This window comes from Talaromyces rugulosus, chromosome III (genome assembly GCF_013368755.1).
Source record: "Talaromyces rugulosus chromosome III, complete sequence".
NCBI classification, from domain to species: domain Eukaryota; kingdom Fungi; phylum Ascomycota; class Eurotiomycetes; order Eurotiales; family Trichocomaceae; genus Talaromyces; species Talaromyces rugulosus.
In genome coordinates, this window is record NC_049563.1 from 4,407,913 (window position 1) to 4,422,430 (window position 14,518).

Consider the following 14,518-nt stretch of genomic DNA (forward strand, 5'->3'; position numbering starts at 1 on the left):
GCCTTTGCGAATCAACTGTCGCGTCGGCGGCTATGTCTTTTAGCAGCATGCGCCACTAAAAAGAATATCGCTCCAAGAGGGGCACAGTGCGTGTGATGATTTCGGATTGATGCCGTGATGGTAATAGTTCTGAAGATTCGCGCAGCCAAGGGCACTAGCGTTCGTTTTTAGCCAGACACAGGCCTCCCTCTTGACTGCAGCTTGATGATCGTCGTCGTGCTCTGTACGTATTTGTAGAAGAAAATGCGGCGCTGTAGTGACCACACCCACATGTTTTGGGTTACGTCGTAAGCATGCTACGCCGCTCCAGGACCCCGCAAGCAAGCATGAAATTGCGCGCCTCGAAATTAATAATTAATTGGCCTGCATGTTAAAATAGAACCAAGGCTGAACTGGCTAAGGTGCCTTCTTTCTTTGCTCACGATACTTTTTGTTGTTGTTCGCTTGTTGTTGTACCGAGTGCTCGCGAATTATAACCAAATTTAGGAAGTAGTCCTTTCAAAACTTGTCCGTAATGAGAAAATCCCCGGGAACAATGAAAGAAAACCAGACGACGGAGGGTGATTGACCGTTGCAGTAATTTGCTCTGCGAGGTAGCCTAGCGGGTTCTAGTGCTCCACTTGATCAAGGGTCATCACAATGATCACATCCATCCCACGTATTGCTTGCACAGACCGCGATGTTAGTGACAGGGCCTCGGCCGCGCCTAATTAGGCAATGGGTCAATCCGGCAAACGTGCCGGTAGTACATCCTGTATATTATTCCGTCCACACGACTGCTAGGACGTGGTAGTAGGATTGACACGCAGTACACAAACATGTGTCGGTAAGTATACGGACCGGCATGATGCACATCAAGACAATGAAAACAGACCGATTTCTGGAGTAGACACAGAGTCAATGGCAAATGCTGCTTTTGCTGCCTACATTGACTGGTGACACAGATGGTCGGCTCTTGAATTTGTGTCCGAAATGGCCGGTGTTCCCTTGCCGCCACCCAACATTGCCCAGGCACGATTCATTCCAGAAGATCTCGTAGTCTAGTAGAGCACAATGAATCCAATTCGCTCGTCGACCAAGCCAAAGTCACCTGATTGTCTCGTCATGCGGCGTGGCAACGGCGTGAACAAAGAAAATGCAGGCGAAAGGGAGGGGAAAACTCTCCGAGTTGGCGGCTAGCGGCTGATTGTTGACCAACGAGGCCAGGACTAGGGAGAGAAAAAGGTAGAAACAAGGCAAATGAGAGGGCCTGATGAGCGTGGCGGCATGGCGAACGCCAGACCCGCAGCAAGTCATTGGGCACAAAGCCCGAAAATTCGCCTTGACCGAGATATCAGTGGCTCGTTGCAGCGCGGCAATCTCAATGCTTAATCCTGGACGATGATAGACTTTGCCAAGGGCTGTGGGGGGATCAACACTGGTTTCTTTGAAGAGGGCTCCGAATTAGGCAGTCGATATGTACTTCGCACTTTTGACACTGTCAATCGTTAATAATCAAGAAAGAATAATGAATACTGAAGCGATCTGCGCCAGCACATGCTGGCGGCCTATGACGGCCGTGCAAAGCCGATTTTTGTTAGTCAAGTCGATGGTGGCGCGCTTTGTCGGGGATAAGCGAACACCCCTGTCTCTGCCGGTCTGGGTTCGGCGTTGGTGGCAGAACGCATCTTGATTGTTCGTCCTGGATGTGTACAAGAGGAAGCCTGGAGGGTGGAAGGAGACAAGTGTTGGTAGTCACGAGGTCCGGGGTCTTCTCGGAAAGAGCGAGGGCAGGCGCCTTCCTCATCCGTCACGGGGGACGGACTCCGTCGTTCGTTCGTTCGTCCGTCCATCTCATCCCAGCTTCTCCTTGTCTATCATCGTTCAAATGTTGTGTTACTGCAATTATTGCTACATATGTACGGACTACTAGTACGACTATTATTATTATCTTCGCGGCTACTGCCATTTCGGTGGTCTTTGTACGACCATGTTCACGTCTGCGCCGCATCTCCTAACCGATGCTACGTACCCATCAACCCCCCACACTTGAACGGCCACAAAGTCAACAAGCGCGTGAGAAGAAATGAAAAAAACGGGAAATGGTGGGAAAAAAAGACTTGTTTTCTGGTCTTTGCTTCGTCAGAGCCTCACCACACGGCCGGTCATTGGCCGCTGCCAGAAAAATTATGCGATGCAGAGGTTCCACTTAAAAAAAGTATAGTGCAGACGGCCTGACTCATTTGGCATGATTAGTGTTGACGTTGTGGATCGTGGATCACGATTCCCTGGATGGCCATTGCCCGAGGCTATCGGTATCGGCTAAGGGCATAGATGGATGGAGCACAGTCCAGTGATCCACTGAGTATGTGCCTTTTTCAGTAAGTCACATCGTCTGCTGTTTCTATTTTGTCTAGTCTCCGCTGCCAAACAAAGAGAGTTGATCAGGCTTACGCTAACTTGGCCTGTTTTGCCTTTAGCTCCATCTCCAGCATGTCGCAGGCCCCGGAAGCGAGGCGGCGCAGACGTTAGGGATACGTCTACTGTTCGGACCGTGATAGGAAAAGTGGTGAATCGAAAAAGAAAAGCCAAGCCCCTCCAGGAATGAACACATTATGCATGGCATCATCTGTCCGTTCATCCCCGGACAGGCTACCATGGGCATGTCAGTCGACACCACGCCCAAAAAAAAAGCCTGCAGGCCTCTCTCTATTCCCTGCGGCCATGCAGCGATGTGCTGGCAAATCCTGTCGTGTTTGTCGCGCGGCAGTGCGGCCTCGGGGCTAGCCAACCCCTAGCTCCATCACCATCATTCTGTGGATGCGAGCGTATTATTCCTATTCGTCCCGTCGACCCGGCACAACGGTAACCTAAATTTTGGTGTAACTTGGCCTTCACCCATGGCCAATCGACCTGTCCTGCTGATGTTGGTTCTCCCGCGGCGCTCGTACCATTCGCTACTCCCTCCCCTCATGTTTTTCAGTCGCTGCACGCTTGGCCCTTAGGAATGACGAAGAGCCAACGTGAAAACGTTTCAGTGATGCATACGGGACTTCTTGGCCCGTCATCATTGCTCTGTGCCGCCTCGCCTTGCCTTGCTCGGATATGGCTCAAAGTTGTGACTCGGAGGAACAGGGAAGGGGACCCTCGCTCGCTCGCCCGCCACTGGCGTGTCTGAGGGAAAAGACTATCCCCGTCTAATCGCCGGTTGTAGTAGTGACAGCCCTTCAAAGAAAGACCGCGTAAGACTCTACGTGAGCATAATCTACGGATGCTCGGTGCTTCATGAACCATCCGGAGTAGCTGCCGATCATATGAAGACGGGATCCAGAGCTGTCAAAAGCTTCAATGAGGGGCGATGCGTATGGGGCCAGCCATCCACTTGACAGCGACACCCGTGCTGGCCTACCTAGATTGGAGACGCTCGGCCTGGCCACTCTTTTTTTTTGCGCATCTGCCCGAGTATCTGCGCCGCAACTAGACTGGGCCTATCAGAGCTAGATCGCCCACTTAGTCTCATATACAGGGCACATCCTGTGTGCAGAACAGAATGATGCGCCGCAATTAACATCTTGTCCCTTTCTTTGGCCTAGACAGTCACATTTCCCCACTCTTCCCACTCGCCGAACGAGACACAAGAGGCAGTGAATTCCAATCGATCGCTCCCTTATTTGGAAAGTCCTGCCATCCCACATTTTAAATAATCCGGCTTTGTCTTTGTTTGATCACATCAATATCAGCGAACCTTATCCTTCTTCCGCCAGACGCTTATTTAGGCCAACCCAACACGGGCTTCTTCAACCCTTCTTTCCCCGTCAGCCTTGACTATTGAAAAGGAACCCTCCTGCTCACCCAGGAAGAAAGCCCTAGCTTTCCCAAAGACTCCTTCTCCCAACTGCTATCGTATCCTAGCAGACGGACTGGTACAAGACGAGGAGAGAAACTCCTTTAGCCTTTATCATTTCATACTTTACAAACACCTCATCTTTGCGTGTATACCCTTTTTTTTTTCTCCCCAAAATACCGGGAAAAGTACCTTCACCATGCTGGCTGCCAAAACACCAATGTCCATCAGCGCACTGCTGAACCCGCCACAAAAGACAGAGCCAAATGTTCTGCCAGGAAACCTTCATTTGTCGCTTTGCCTGGACAATGGCTCTATGGACTATCGATACGAAAACTTTGACGGTGCCACAACCGCATCGAGTGCTAGGAGAGATCGCCGAAGACCTCCCCGGCCCAAGTACATGGAAGAAGAGATGTACTTCATCTGGTACCACCGCATCGACCTCGAGGAGGACTGGAGGGAATGTGCCGATGCCTTTAACCGGCAGTTCCCCTCCCCCCAAGGTCGCAACGTGCAGGGTATCCAATGCAAGTTCTACCGCTTCATCAACTCCAAGAGATGTCCCACTGTGCGGGAGCAGCGACGACTGAAAGACGGCGAGCTTATAACCGGTCGACGCAGGCGTGGAGAGCGGTTGCCCCAGTACGGCGTTGTTGAATGGTGCAACATCTGGTATCCCTGGATGAGACCCGATCATGCTGTTACTGGGCTTCGATTGGGACCACACGCGACTCCTGTTGGCCGCTTGGATGATCGTAGAACATCCTACAGCGGGTCGTCCTCTGAAGCGACGACGCCTGAGCCTTACTCGCCAGGATCCTATTCTGACGATACCGAAAGCCAGGAAGAAGAAGCCCACTAGATCATTAATGATCTGTGTATGGTTTCATAAATACGCGTTATTGCTTTGCTCTCATATCTATTCGTCATTTATTTGCTAAGAGTGCTTGTACTTGGCTCGTGCCAACCATTTTTTGTGTGGCTATCTGATTTTTGTTCTTTTCTTTTTGCTTTTGCTTGTGGGAAGGCTATCTGTCGCTACTGCATTTGCTGCTTCATAGCCCGGCTCGGTGGTATTCCTCGATTATTTTTTTCTTCCTGTTTTTTTTGAGCCGGCAGAGAGATGGAAATTGCATCCACCTTTGCCTTTGTCTGTTTTCATGCTCTTGGTCGGTGGATATTTGTTCTTTTCTTTTTGTTTCTTTTCCTCCTTTTTGGGTCAATTAACTTAATTGTTTTTGTTTTTTGCTCCGCTTGGTACACAGACAGAGTACTAATGCTTCGGTGGGTTCTTTCATTAGAAGAACAAACAAAGTTGCAATCATTCATTTTTATCTCCGTGGTTCCAACATAGTTCCAACATACTACTACTACTACTTCAGTATAACCAGCATGTAATTTTACCAAGTATACATTCGAAACGAGTAAGCAGTAAATTAAAAAAAACCCCCCCCCGTCAGAACATATCATCATCGTCCTCATCATCTGAAACCTTACCGACTCTTTGCGCATCCTGCTGACGATAAAAATTCTGTAAACGACGAGCTCGGCCCAGAGTCTTGTCATCCTCGTCTTCGTCATTATCATAACGACGATTTCGAATCTCGCCTTCAGAGTCGTTGTCGTTGTCATCGTCGTCGTTTTCATCGTAATAATTCACGTCAAACTCTTCATCGTCAGAGCCCGCATGTCTATATCGGCGGTAGACGGCAGTGGGATCGTCGTTTTCGTCGGCCGATGAGAGGTCTTCGTCTGGGTAGTCGTTGGCCGGGTTATCTTCGGCTGTAGATGTGTCAGTTAAAAAAAAAATCCCCTGAAAAGAAAAGAAAAGGAAAGGAAAAGGAGGGAAATACCGTTAGAATCAACATCCTCACCATCCCAGTTTTCTTCAGCCGAGTCATCGTTTTCCAAGAAATTCTCCCATAGGTCTTCGTCTTCTTCTGTGATGACGACAAGGCCAATGTCCTTGCGGGTTGGGTCAATGTCGTGCGGTGTCGAGGGTGTTGGAGTGCTTGTGTCTGATAGGGGATCGGTAAGGCCATCTGTAGACCGGGGAACGGGGATGCGGATATAAGTATCATAGACGTATCCCTCGTCCATGTCTTCGTCTTTTCTTTCTTTGGTAGTAGTAGTAGTAGTAGTAGAATCGGGCTCTTTAGTAGTATCAGCCGGCTTTCGAGGAGTGGGATGCCGGGGCATGTATTTCAATGGCGTGCGATTCGGCTTCACTGGTGTTGCCTGTGTGGTGGTGGTGACCGGCTTCGAAGGTCCATCCAAACTAACCCCATCCATATGGCTCTCCTCAGACTCGATATCCAGCATAACCAGCTCAAGATCCCTTGCCAGCCTGTCCAGATAATCATCATCCTGAGACTCCTTCGTCGCTAAATGCTCTTTCGCCGCCGAGATGGAATCCTTTTGCTGCTCTCTCCATTTCTTCTCGGCCTGATTAACAACGGGCCGTTTCTGTGGACGACGATCTTCTTCTCGAACCAGCTGTGACTGAATGACTGTGTCGATTTCTTTTCCGGTCTGGTTTTTCTCGGCCCTTTCTAACGTTTCCAGAATAGAAGCGCCTCGGAGTGAGGGGGTCTGCGTTAATTTCTCAACTAGCACTGCCCGAGTGCGCGTGGGTGTGCTGCTTTTGGCAACGCCGCTGCCAGCAGCTGTCTTGAGCGGGCTGGTCGGGGTGTTGGGCCGAGAGATGTGAAACCTGCGTATTGACGTTGGAAATGACGGCGTTGTTGTTTTTGTCGTTGTTGTTGTAGTAGTAGTTGATGATGATGTCGTCGCCGCCGTCGTCTTAGTCTCATCTCCCTCGCTCTCCTGCTCTCCAGCCGCAGCAGCAGCTACAGACTGCTGAACCAACTGAACAGACTCCTTCACCCTCTCCTGCTTAGCTTCCTCTTGCTTCCGCCTCGCTGCCGCCAAAGCGCGTTCTTCGCGAAACTCTGCTCCAGGCGACGTCGCTCTGATCACCGGCACGCCGCCGGCATTCACTCTTCTCCCAGCTGCTGCTGGCGACGGAGACGGAACCGAAGCTGACCCAGACGCCCGCTTTGGGAAAAAAGATGTACTCACTGACCTCGGACTGCGCACGCGACCTTGTCCGGGAGTAGACGCAGTGGACGTCGGCGCAGCACCAGCAGTATCAGCATCAGCAACGTTGTTGTTGTTGTTGCCCTTGGTACCACCACCGAGTTGCACTCTTTGAAAGATAAAGTCTGTAAACCTGCGTTTTTTCTGATGCAGCTCAGACTGGATGTCTGTGTGAATCTTTTCAGTTAGCCCCAACTTTTTTTTAATCAAGATGTCAAAAGTGAATTTTGTTGTTGTTTGATAACATACACAGTGTCTCGACAGGTTCTTCTTCGCGCCGCCGCTTGATATGGAACTGCTCTGGTGGGAGAACCATCTTGGGTAGTTACTTTTCTACCTGAAAAATGACGAATTACTCGTCAAATGATGATGGGCTTAGCGATCTTCAATGGGTTTCACTCGAAGCTTGTGGTCTGTGGCGGGGGGAGGGAAGATTGATATACATGGAGAAAAGGAATTATTATTCAGAAGAAAGTGGCGTGTATTGACATGGGAGTTAACCGACCCACGGGTCCTGCCAGCCAATCACCATCGCTTTCCTCGAGCAATACTAAATTCTAATAAATCAATATAATAATACATCTACGCCGGAATATTATTTAAAATAGGCAAATGCTAGAATAATGCAAGATGCGCGCACTGTTCATTGTTTTTACGGACTTTTTGGTAGCACCAAATTTCTACCTAACTAACCCTCCCTCTCTCCAACTTTCCATCATCTCAATATGACTCTTATCCTCGCGCAACTGGAAACGTTCCAGCAAGATTATAAAATGTTAAAGGCATCACAAACAAAAAAAAATAACCAAAAAGGAAAAGAAAAAGAAAGGGGTCAAAAAAAAAAAGAAAAGAAGGATTAAAAACGCACGAAAGAATAGAACAGACTAGAGCAACCAGTCAAGGGGTCTCCAATCAAAACTTTCGTAGCCAGCTAGCAATACAACAGGGGCAGAAGCAGATATTAAGAATGGACTAAAGGGGCCATTAGGACATGGAAGCGAAATCATTTGGACAATGCAGTAAATTTGAACGAATACATGAAGCAGAAAAGAAAAAATGGCGGGTGAAAAAGAAAAGAAGATCGATTAGATGGAATAAATAGATGTTGAATATAAATGCGCCACCATGGATGATGAAATTATAAAAGAAATATAATTAAATCGGCGGTTTTCACTTCGCCCCGATCTCCTCTTCCGCCCAGCCCGGAAGAGACGATTCATTTTGAATGGCAAGTCCGAATCCATTGTGGTTTAGACCGCCCAAGGCCGAGCCAAAGCTGGAGAAGCTTCCCTGAGTCTGGTGTGACAGTCCAGAGCGGCCGTGGTTTGTTTGACTGGGAGTCGGTCCAAATGGCTCTTGGGAAAAGGATGGCAGGCTGACAGCGCGAGAATGTTGGGCCCGGGGAACGCTGAGACTGTTGGAAGAGCCGTGGCTAGCCCCCGAGTGTCCATGCGAAACATTGAGATATCCATTTGACGGCTTTTGTTGGTGGAGAGAAGGCTCCGCAACGCTTCCATTGCTCAATTCATTCGAGGCTGCGCCAGTGTAAAGGGCAGCCTGTTGGTTAGCGAGAGCCTGGTGTTGCTGCTGCTGCAGAGTCGCCAAAGTCATAGGGTCTGTCAGACGGCCCTCCTGGTCCTGAGCTTGCTGTGCCGAAACTTGGTTGAGGTACATCGTCAACGGGTTGCTACCACCGGCATTCAAGATCGACGACGGAGATGACGAATTTTGAAGGGGGTGACGGTTCTGCTGTTGTCCGTTTTGCGACCCTGTAGAGCCTGGAGCAGGCGACAGGGCAGGCCGTGTTGGGCTTGACTGCGAACCACCCTGGCTGATATTCTGTTGGAAGCCATTGAGAGGCGACGCCGAGTGTGATTCCTCGACACCGTTGCGGTTGTTCTGTTGCTGGTTTCCATTGTTGTTCATCTGTCGGGGAGGGTTTCCACATCGATCCTTTCCAAAGTTGATCTTGAAGCGTCTGTATTCCTCACGACCACGCATACCTTCAATAGCCTTGATCGCATTAGCAATGTTGGTGAAGTTGACAAAGGCACAGCTCTTCTCTCTCAGCGTGTTGACAAGCTCGATTTCGCCATACTCGGAAAAGTCTTGGCGAAGACGCTCTTCCGTCCAACTCTCGTCAAGATTACCGATATACACATTACGAGAAGCTCCGCCGCTGACAGCAAGAGCGATAGCCGGTGGCAGAGCACCGGAATGCTTGCCCCAGCCAATCTTTAGTCTTCGGTTATGAATCATCAGTCCCTGAAGGTTGCTCAAGGCATAGAACGATGCGGCGGAAGTCGGGTCGATGAAGGTGACGAAGCAGATATGTTTGTCGGGAATGTAGCGAATGTGGTGCAAAAGACCACCGCGGACCACGTTGCAAATTTCTTCGATAGTAGTCTCGGGGTGGATGTTACCAAGATAGATTGTTCGGTTGCCCAGGTTGTTAACACCGCCGGCAGTTGTTGCGACGGCTGCGGCTGCAACAGATTGCTGGGCGAGAGCGTTCGAAATCAAATCGCGGTCTGCACTGTTGAGAACGTGAGCATAGCCAGGGGCAATTCCCAAGTACTGGGCAGCGTTTTGCTGCTGAGTCTTGGACACGTAGGCGCAACGATCCTTGCCGTAGAAAACTCGACGAGGTGCTTGCCATTTAGGTTCCTGGGGAAGTTGGGCGACTGCTTTGATGGCATTGCTGATAGACAGGAAATGGATGAAACCAATTGCTTTCTCTTTGACGATCTTTACCGCATCGATAGGGCCAAACTTTCCGAGGTCTTCGCGCAATTCGTCCTCGGTAATATCCTCAGGCAAGCTACCCAAGTAAACGTTTCGAGATGCGCCGGACTGTTGCACTGCGACGGCGACGGAGGTTGGGACCTGAGAAGGCTTGCCCCATCCGATCTTGATGTCGTTTCCCTTGATGGCCAATTTTTTCAGAATGGCATCGGAGTGAAAGTGGGTGGCAGAACTGCTGTCAAGGAAAGAGATGAAGGCGCAGTTCTTATCGGGCAACAAACGAACAGACTCGATTTGCCCGCTTCGGACGTGGTTCAAGATCTCCTCGGCCGTGGTTTCTGCCGGAATGTTTCCGAGGTACACGGTACGGCTAGTACCAGAGATCATACCAGGGACTGCGGCATTGGAAGCAACATTGAATTGGTTGCTCATTCCTGGAAAGCCACCAATTGGTGACTGGGGCCCTCCGAGAAGTTGCGAACCACCATATCCATCGGCAGATACCAGTCCAGTGTATAGTTGAGGAGACAAAGCGTTCTGGTGGGCCTGGGTTGGGCTGCCGAGCTGGTTCTGGCCTCCTTGGTTGTGGCCCGAGTTTGCCTGGGAAAAGCCGCCAAAGTTGGCAAATTGAGGAGAGGCAAAGGCAGACGGGGTGCCTGGCTGGAAAGGGCTGCCGAGCAAAAGCTGGGACGGAAGCAGGGGAGTGACGTTCATGTCGAACCCAGCACCAAGGTCGTTGCCGTTCTGAAACGTGGAGCCAGTGTTGATAGAAGGGATGTTAGCCCGTCGCGAATCGCGATTTCCAAAACTCTGCTGCATCGAGGGATTGTTCGAGTTGAACGCGCCGTGAGAGAAGCCGGTGTGATCGGTGTTGAGAGCGGGCAGTTTCGACAGTCCTAAACGCGAATTCTTCGAGTCCGCCGTTTGCATGGAGAGCATGTGCGGCGGCAGGACAAGACTGTCCTGTAGGTTGGATGAGAGGACGGCCGTTTTGACGATTCGAAAGGGTCCGGGATTGAGTATCCCCGGACACGATCAGAGAATCGGGAGGGGATTTTGAGGGAGTTTCGGCCTTGGGATAGACCAGATATTGCCGTTTCGAGAACTTGTAGTATGTATATATATATATATATATGATCGAAATTGATGTCGAGTTCTCACAGTTCGGGGCCAATGGCGCGAGTGACGATGGATCTGGCGCGACTCCTGGGGGACCGATGAAAACAACGGACCAAGCAAGCGAGGCCGAGACAACGAGGGAATTATGATTAACAGCCGACCGTTCGAATAGATAAAAGAAAGACCGGACGAGCGAGGGGCGCGTGAGGCAGACGTCTGATGGCCGAGGTAGTGGAGGAAAAGCAAAAGAAGCCAAAAAAAAAATAAAAGAGTGAAGAGGAAAAAAAAAAAAAGAGAGGTGGCTCCCTGAGGGAGATAAAAGAGGCGATAGCGAGCGAGCGTAGGTAGTTAGAAAGCGAGAAAAAGAAGAGAAGAAACAATAATAATAATGAGACAGAGGAGCGAGGAGCACCTGGACAGCGAGCAAAAAGAACGTGGAGAAAGAAGTAAGGAATGGGAGAAAGGTATGCTCTATCCCAAAGCAGAGCGAAGCGCGGGAAGGGGGCAGCGCGCGAGCGAGCAGGGGCTGCCCGAAAGGGGACGCGCTAGCCTAGACGGGCTGGCTTGGTATTGTTGACACTGTATTAATATTGACTTGGTTAAGTCGGGTTGGGTTTCTATAATCCTTATTACTGGGTTATATACTTGATGTTTTCAAGAATGTAGTATTCACTATCAGTCTTCACTCGGTCGTTTGTCGTTTCATACCATACATAGATACTCTATTTCCATCCTGCATTGTTTTCAATGTATGTTGGATAAAGCGATCTGGTCTGATTATAGAAGGTCTATTAACAATTCCTTGGCCGGAGTGCATAAATAGTAACATCCTCCCTTGGCATATAGACTGAAAGAACATTTTGAAGCAGTCATGTTTGCATTGTGCTTAGAATAGGATCTCTCGTTGTTTTACGGACCGACAAGGTTAACTTTAAATGTCGATCATGGCGACAGACAGGCTTTGTCTGTATTGTTTAAACTTAATACTTGATATAGAGTTGCTAGTTACATATGTAATGCTATCAATAGTTCACTCCAGTCAATAATACTGTACGATTGCCAGGGGTAAAATATTAAACACAAAATAACGAGTTTTCAAAGGGCTGAAACGTCAGCCACTCACGCGATCGCTTTGTTTAGCGCCTGGGGAAAAGCGGGCCGGCTCCACCCGTTCCCCTGCTCCCTGGTTCGTTCGTTCCAAAATATTTCATGCTGAGTCTGGACATTGTAGTAGTACTAGTACTTTGTATTCCGTGAGTCCGTACTGTCGGCTCAATACTAAGGTCGAATACAGAGTTCCACTCAACCCAGTAAAATTGGCCTCCAGTTTTACTTGCAACTATTAAATACTAAAAAAGGGTTCCTGGATTTGTCACGCTACCGGCCCCACATCTGTGACCAATGAGAAGCCCCATTGGCCCGGCGAAACGTGGTTGAGGCCCGTCAGCGCGCGCCTATTGGTCGATTTTGTGGGTCCTTTCTTCATACGGGCTAGCGTCGCATAATGTCAGATCCGCCGACGGTGACGTTGATGGTTGTTTTTTTTTTTAAACTGCAAAGCCTAGAGATCTTTCTCTACCTTGGTTTTTTTTGAGTTCGAGTATGAAACTGACCACTATGACACTATGAATTTTGAAACTCTGGGCAATTCTTCAGGCAGTCAGCCAAGTGGAGAATGCCCCTGACTAGCCCGCTAGCCTCTAGTTGCCGAGTTTAGAATAAATCTGGATCTGAAGAACCAGTCTTGTCCACCGCAAGTCCGCAACGTGGCAAGAAGAAGATTTCTCTTATAGTACTCCAGTACGGAATACTAATAATAATAATACTCCTCGGCCGCATTCCAGATTGCTGCTCCACGTTACATCTGCATCTTTGTATGGAGTTGAAAGGAAGCGCCAAAACACTGGTCCATTTTCGCCGGCCCGCTCAATGAAACCTCGTGGCGGACTCCTTCCAGACTGGTGCTTCCACCTGCTTACCTGGGATGGTGTCGGCGATCTTTTTTTTTATTTTGTTTTTAATTGAGAAGGTGGTTTCACATAATATTGTGACATGCATGTTAAAAAAAAATTGATGTTTCGTGTATTAAAAATATAGTTACATCAATATGTGGACGTGAAGAAATTTTTTATACAATTTACATCAATTGATACTTACAGTACAGTACTGCAAGGAAAATTACCAAATTGGGAAAGTGGTAGAACACGTATAAATCTATGATTCCGATTCTTCAGCCATAACTGAACAAAATGGGGGCAAAGGATACCAGCAAATATCTGCCGCAAACGCAGGAACCTGGTCCAAAAACGCCCTGTGTATATTGCTTGTCAGGTTGTGTAGTACTTGATAATCATATACTATTGATTTCACCAATTGAGCCCTGAGTCGGTCATCTCCAGTTGGTATTGTTATATATTTCTACCACAAGCGCTTGAAACGAATCTAGGGTGAATGGCTGTGTTGTTAAAAGAGTATACAAAGTAGCCTTCTGCCTTGACTTTTAGCCATGGAATCTGAAAGTAGTCGGCTTAAATGTACATTAGAGCATGAAAATGACATTGATTGTAGGCTCCTGTCGTCTTTCTCCGCACATCGTCGCCTTTAATGGTGTAATCGCCGGTATAAAGAAACTGGAGCATCTTTTTGAGTTGATACGGATGATGATCATGGAGCTCAAAGGTCCCTGGAGCTTCCTATTTTTCTCTCTATGATAACTATCCAGTCAAAAAAAAAAAAAGGCAAAAGCCAAGGCACGGCAAACCTTGAAATCCCCAGAAAACCCCCGCTCAAAATAAGGTGACTTGGGACACACAACATCCCGATGAGTTGGAAAAACTTCGGTGCCACAGATGATCTTCATATCGCTATCCTTTTAGCTTGGGTACAAGCTGGCCCATTTCCTGTTAGTTTGTACAGGTAGTAGTTATCCATGTACTATGAAATGTAATCCTTAGTCTTCATCTTGTCGGTGGCCATCTTCCGCACCTCTTCCTTTGATCGTGAAGATGTAGTTTCTATAGGTATAGTATGATGGTTGCTGGTCTGTGTAAATGAGTGCTATTTTAGATGGGTAGGAAAATTGTCAAGACAAGAAAATGGAAAAGAATAGGGCTGCTGCCTCGCCTGTTCGACTGGTAAGAACAAGGTAATTTAGGCAGCACAAGGAAGTTACATCACGGTATACGATTTTATTAGACACCACGCATATCCCAAATGAAAGTGTATAAAATACTCCAAGAGGAATCAATATTTCTTTATAGATCCCCTTCATAGAAAGACGCTTCCTATTGGACAGAGGCTGTATACAGCACCGACTAAACCAAATGCAGTAAGGCAGAATCATGTGATTGGCCGATAACACAGATAAGGCACATTCCATGCCTGAGGCAGCCACGATAAGGAACACAGCCCCTCCTTTGGCTTTTGGGCCATGCCGAGTGTGGGAAAAAACCCCAGCGTCTTCTTCCACTCCGTCCCCCCTCCGTACGTACGTCTCAATCGATTGTTTGGCTCTCCAGCTAATATCCCTGGACAGTGCTCTGCTGCTCTTGACAGTGCTCTGCCACAGCTGACCAGACGGTTTCGCGCCGAGATTATTGGGTAGCATTGGTCCATTGCAACTGTGAGTCATCATCAATCCCTAGATAAACATAAAAAAAAGTGGCGGGGCAGGGTGGTTGGTTGGACATATAAAAAAAAATTGACCAACGTTTCGCGAAATTGCAGCTC

At 48.6% G+C, this 14,518-nt stretch overlaps 3 protein-coding genes across 3 annotated transcripts; 1 reads left to right on the forward strand and 2 right to left on the reverse strand.

The window, feature by feature from the left end:
- Nucleotides 1-4,022: 4,022 nt before the first annotated feature.
- On the forward strand, nt 4,023-4,688 carry TRUGW13939_06301 (uncharacterized protein; the record flags this gene model as incomplete). Its single annotated transcript, XM_035489454.1, has 1 exon — nt 4,023-4,688. The coding sequence occupies one exon, from the start codon at nt 4,023-4,025 to the stop codon at nt 4,686-4,688; it is 666 nt and encodes a 221-aa protein (XP_035345347.1).
- A 594-nt stretch (nt 4,689-5,282) lies between these two features.
- Nucleotides 5,283-7,241, reverse strand: TRUGW13939_06302 (uncharacterized protein; the record flags this gene model as incomplete). Its single annotated transcript, XM_035489455.1, has 3 exons — nt 5,283-5,608; nt 5,680-7,092; nt 7,175-7,241. The coding sequence occupies 3 exons, from the start codon at nt 7,239-7,241 to the stop codon at nt 5,283-5,285; spliced, it is 1,806 nt and encodes a 601-aa protein (XP_035345348.1).
- Nucleotides 7,242-8,095: 854 nt separating this feature from the next.
- TRUGW13939_06303 (uncharacterized protein) lies at nt 8,096-10,609 on the reverse strand (the record flags this gene model as incomplete). Its single annotated transcript, XM_035489456.1, has 1 exon — nt 8,096-10,609. One exon carries the CDS (start codon nt 10,607-10,609, stop codon nt 8,096-8,098), a length of 2,514 nt encoding a protein of 837 aa, XP_035345349.1.
- Nucleotides 10,610-14,518: the final 3,909 nt, after the last annotated feature.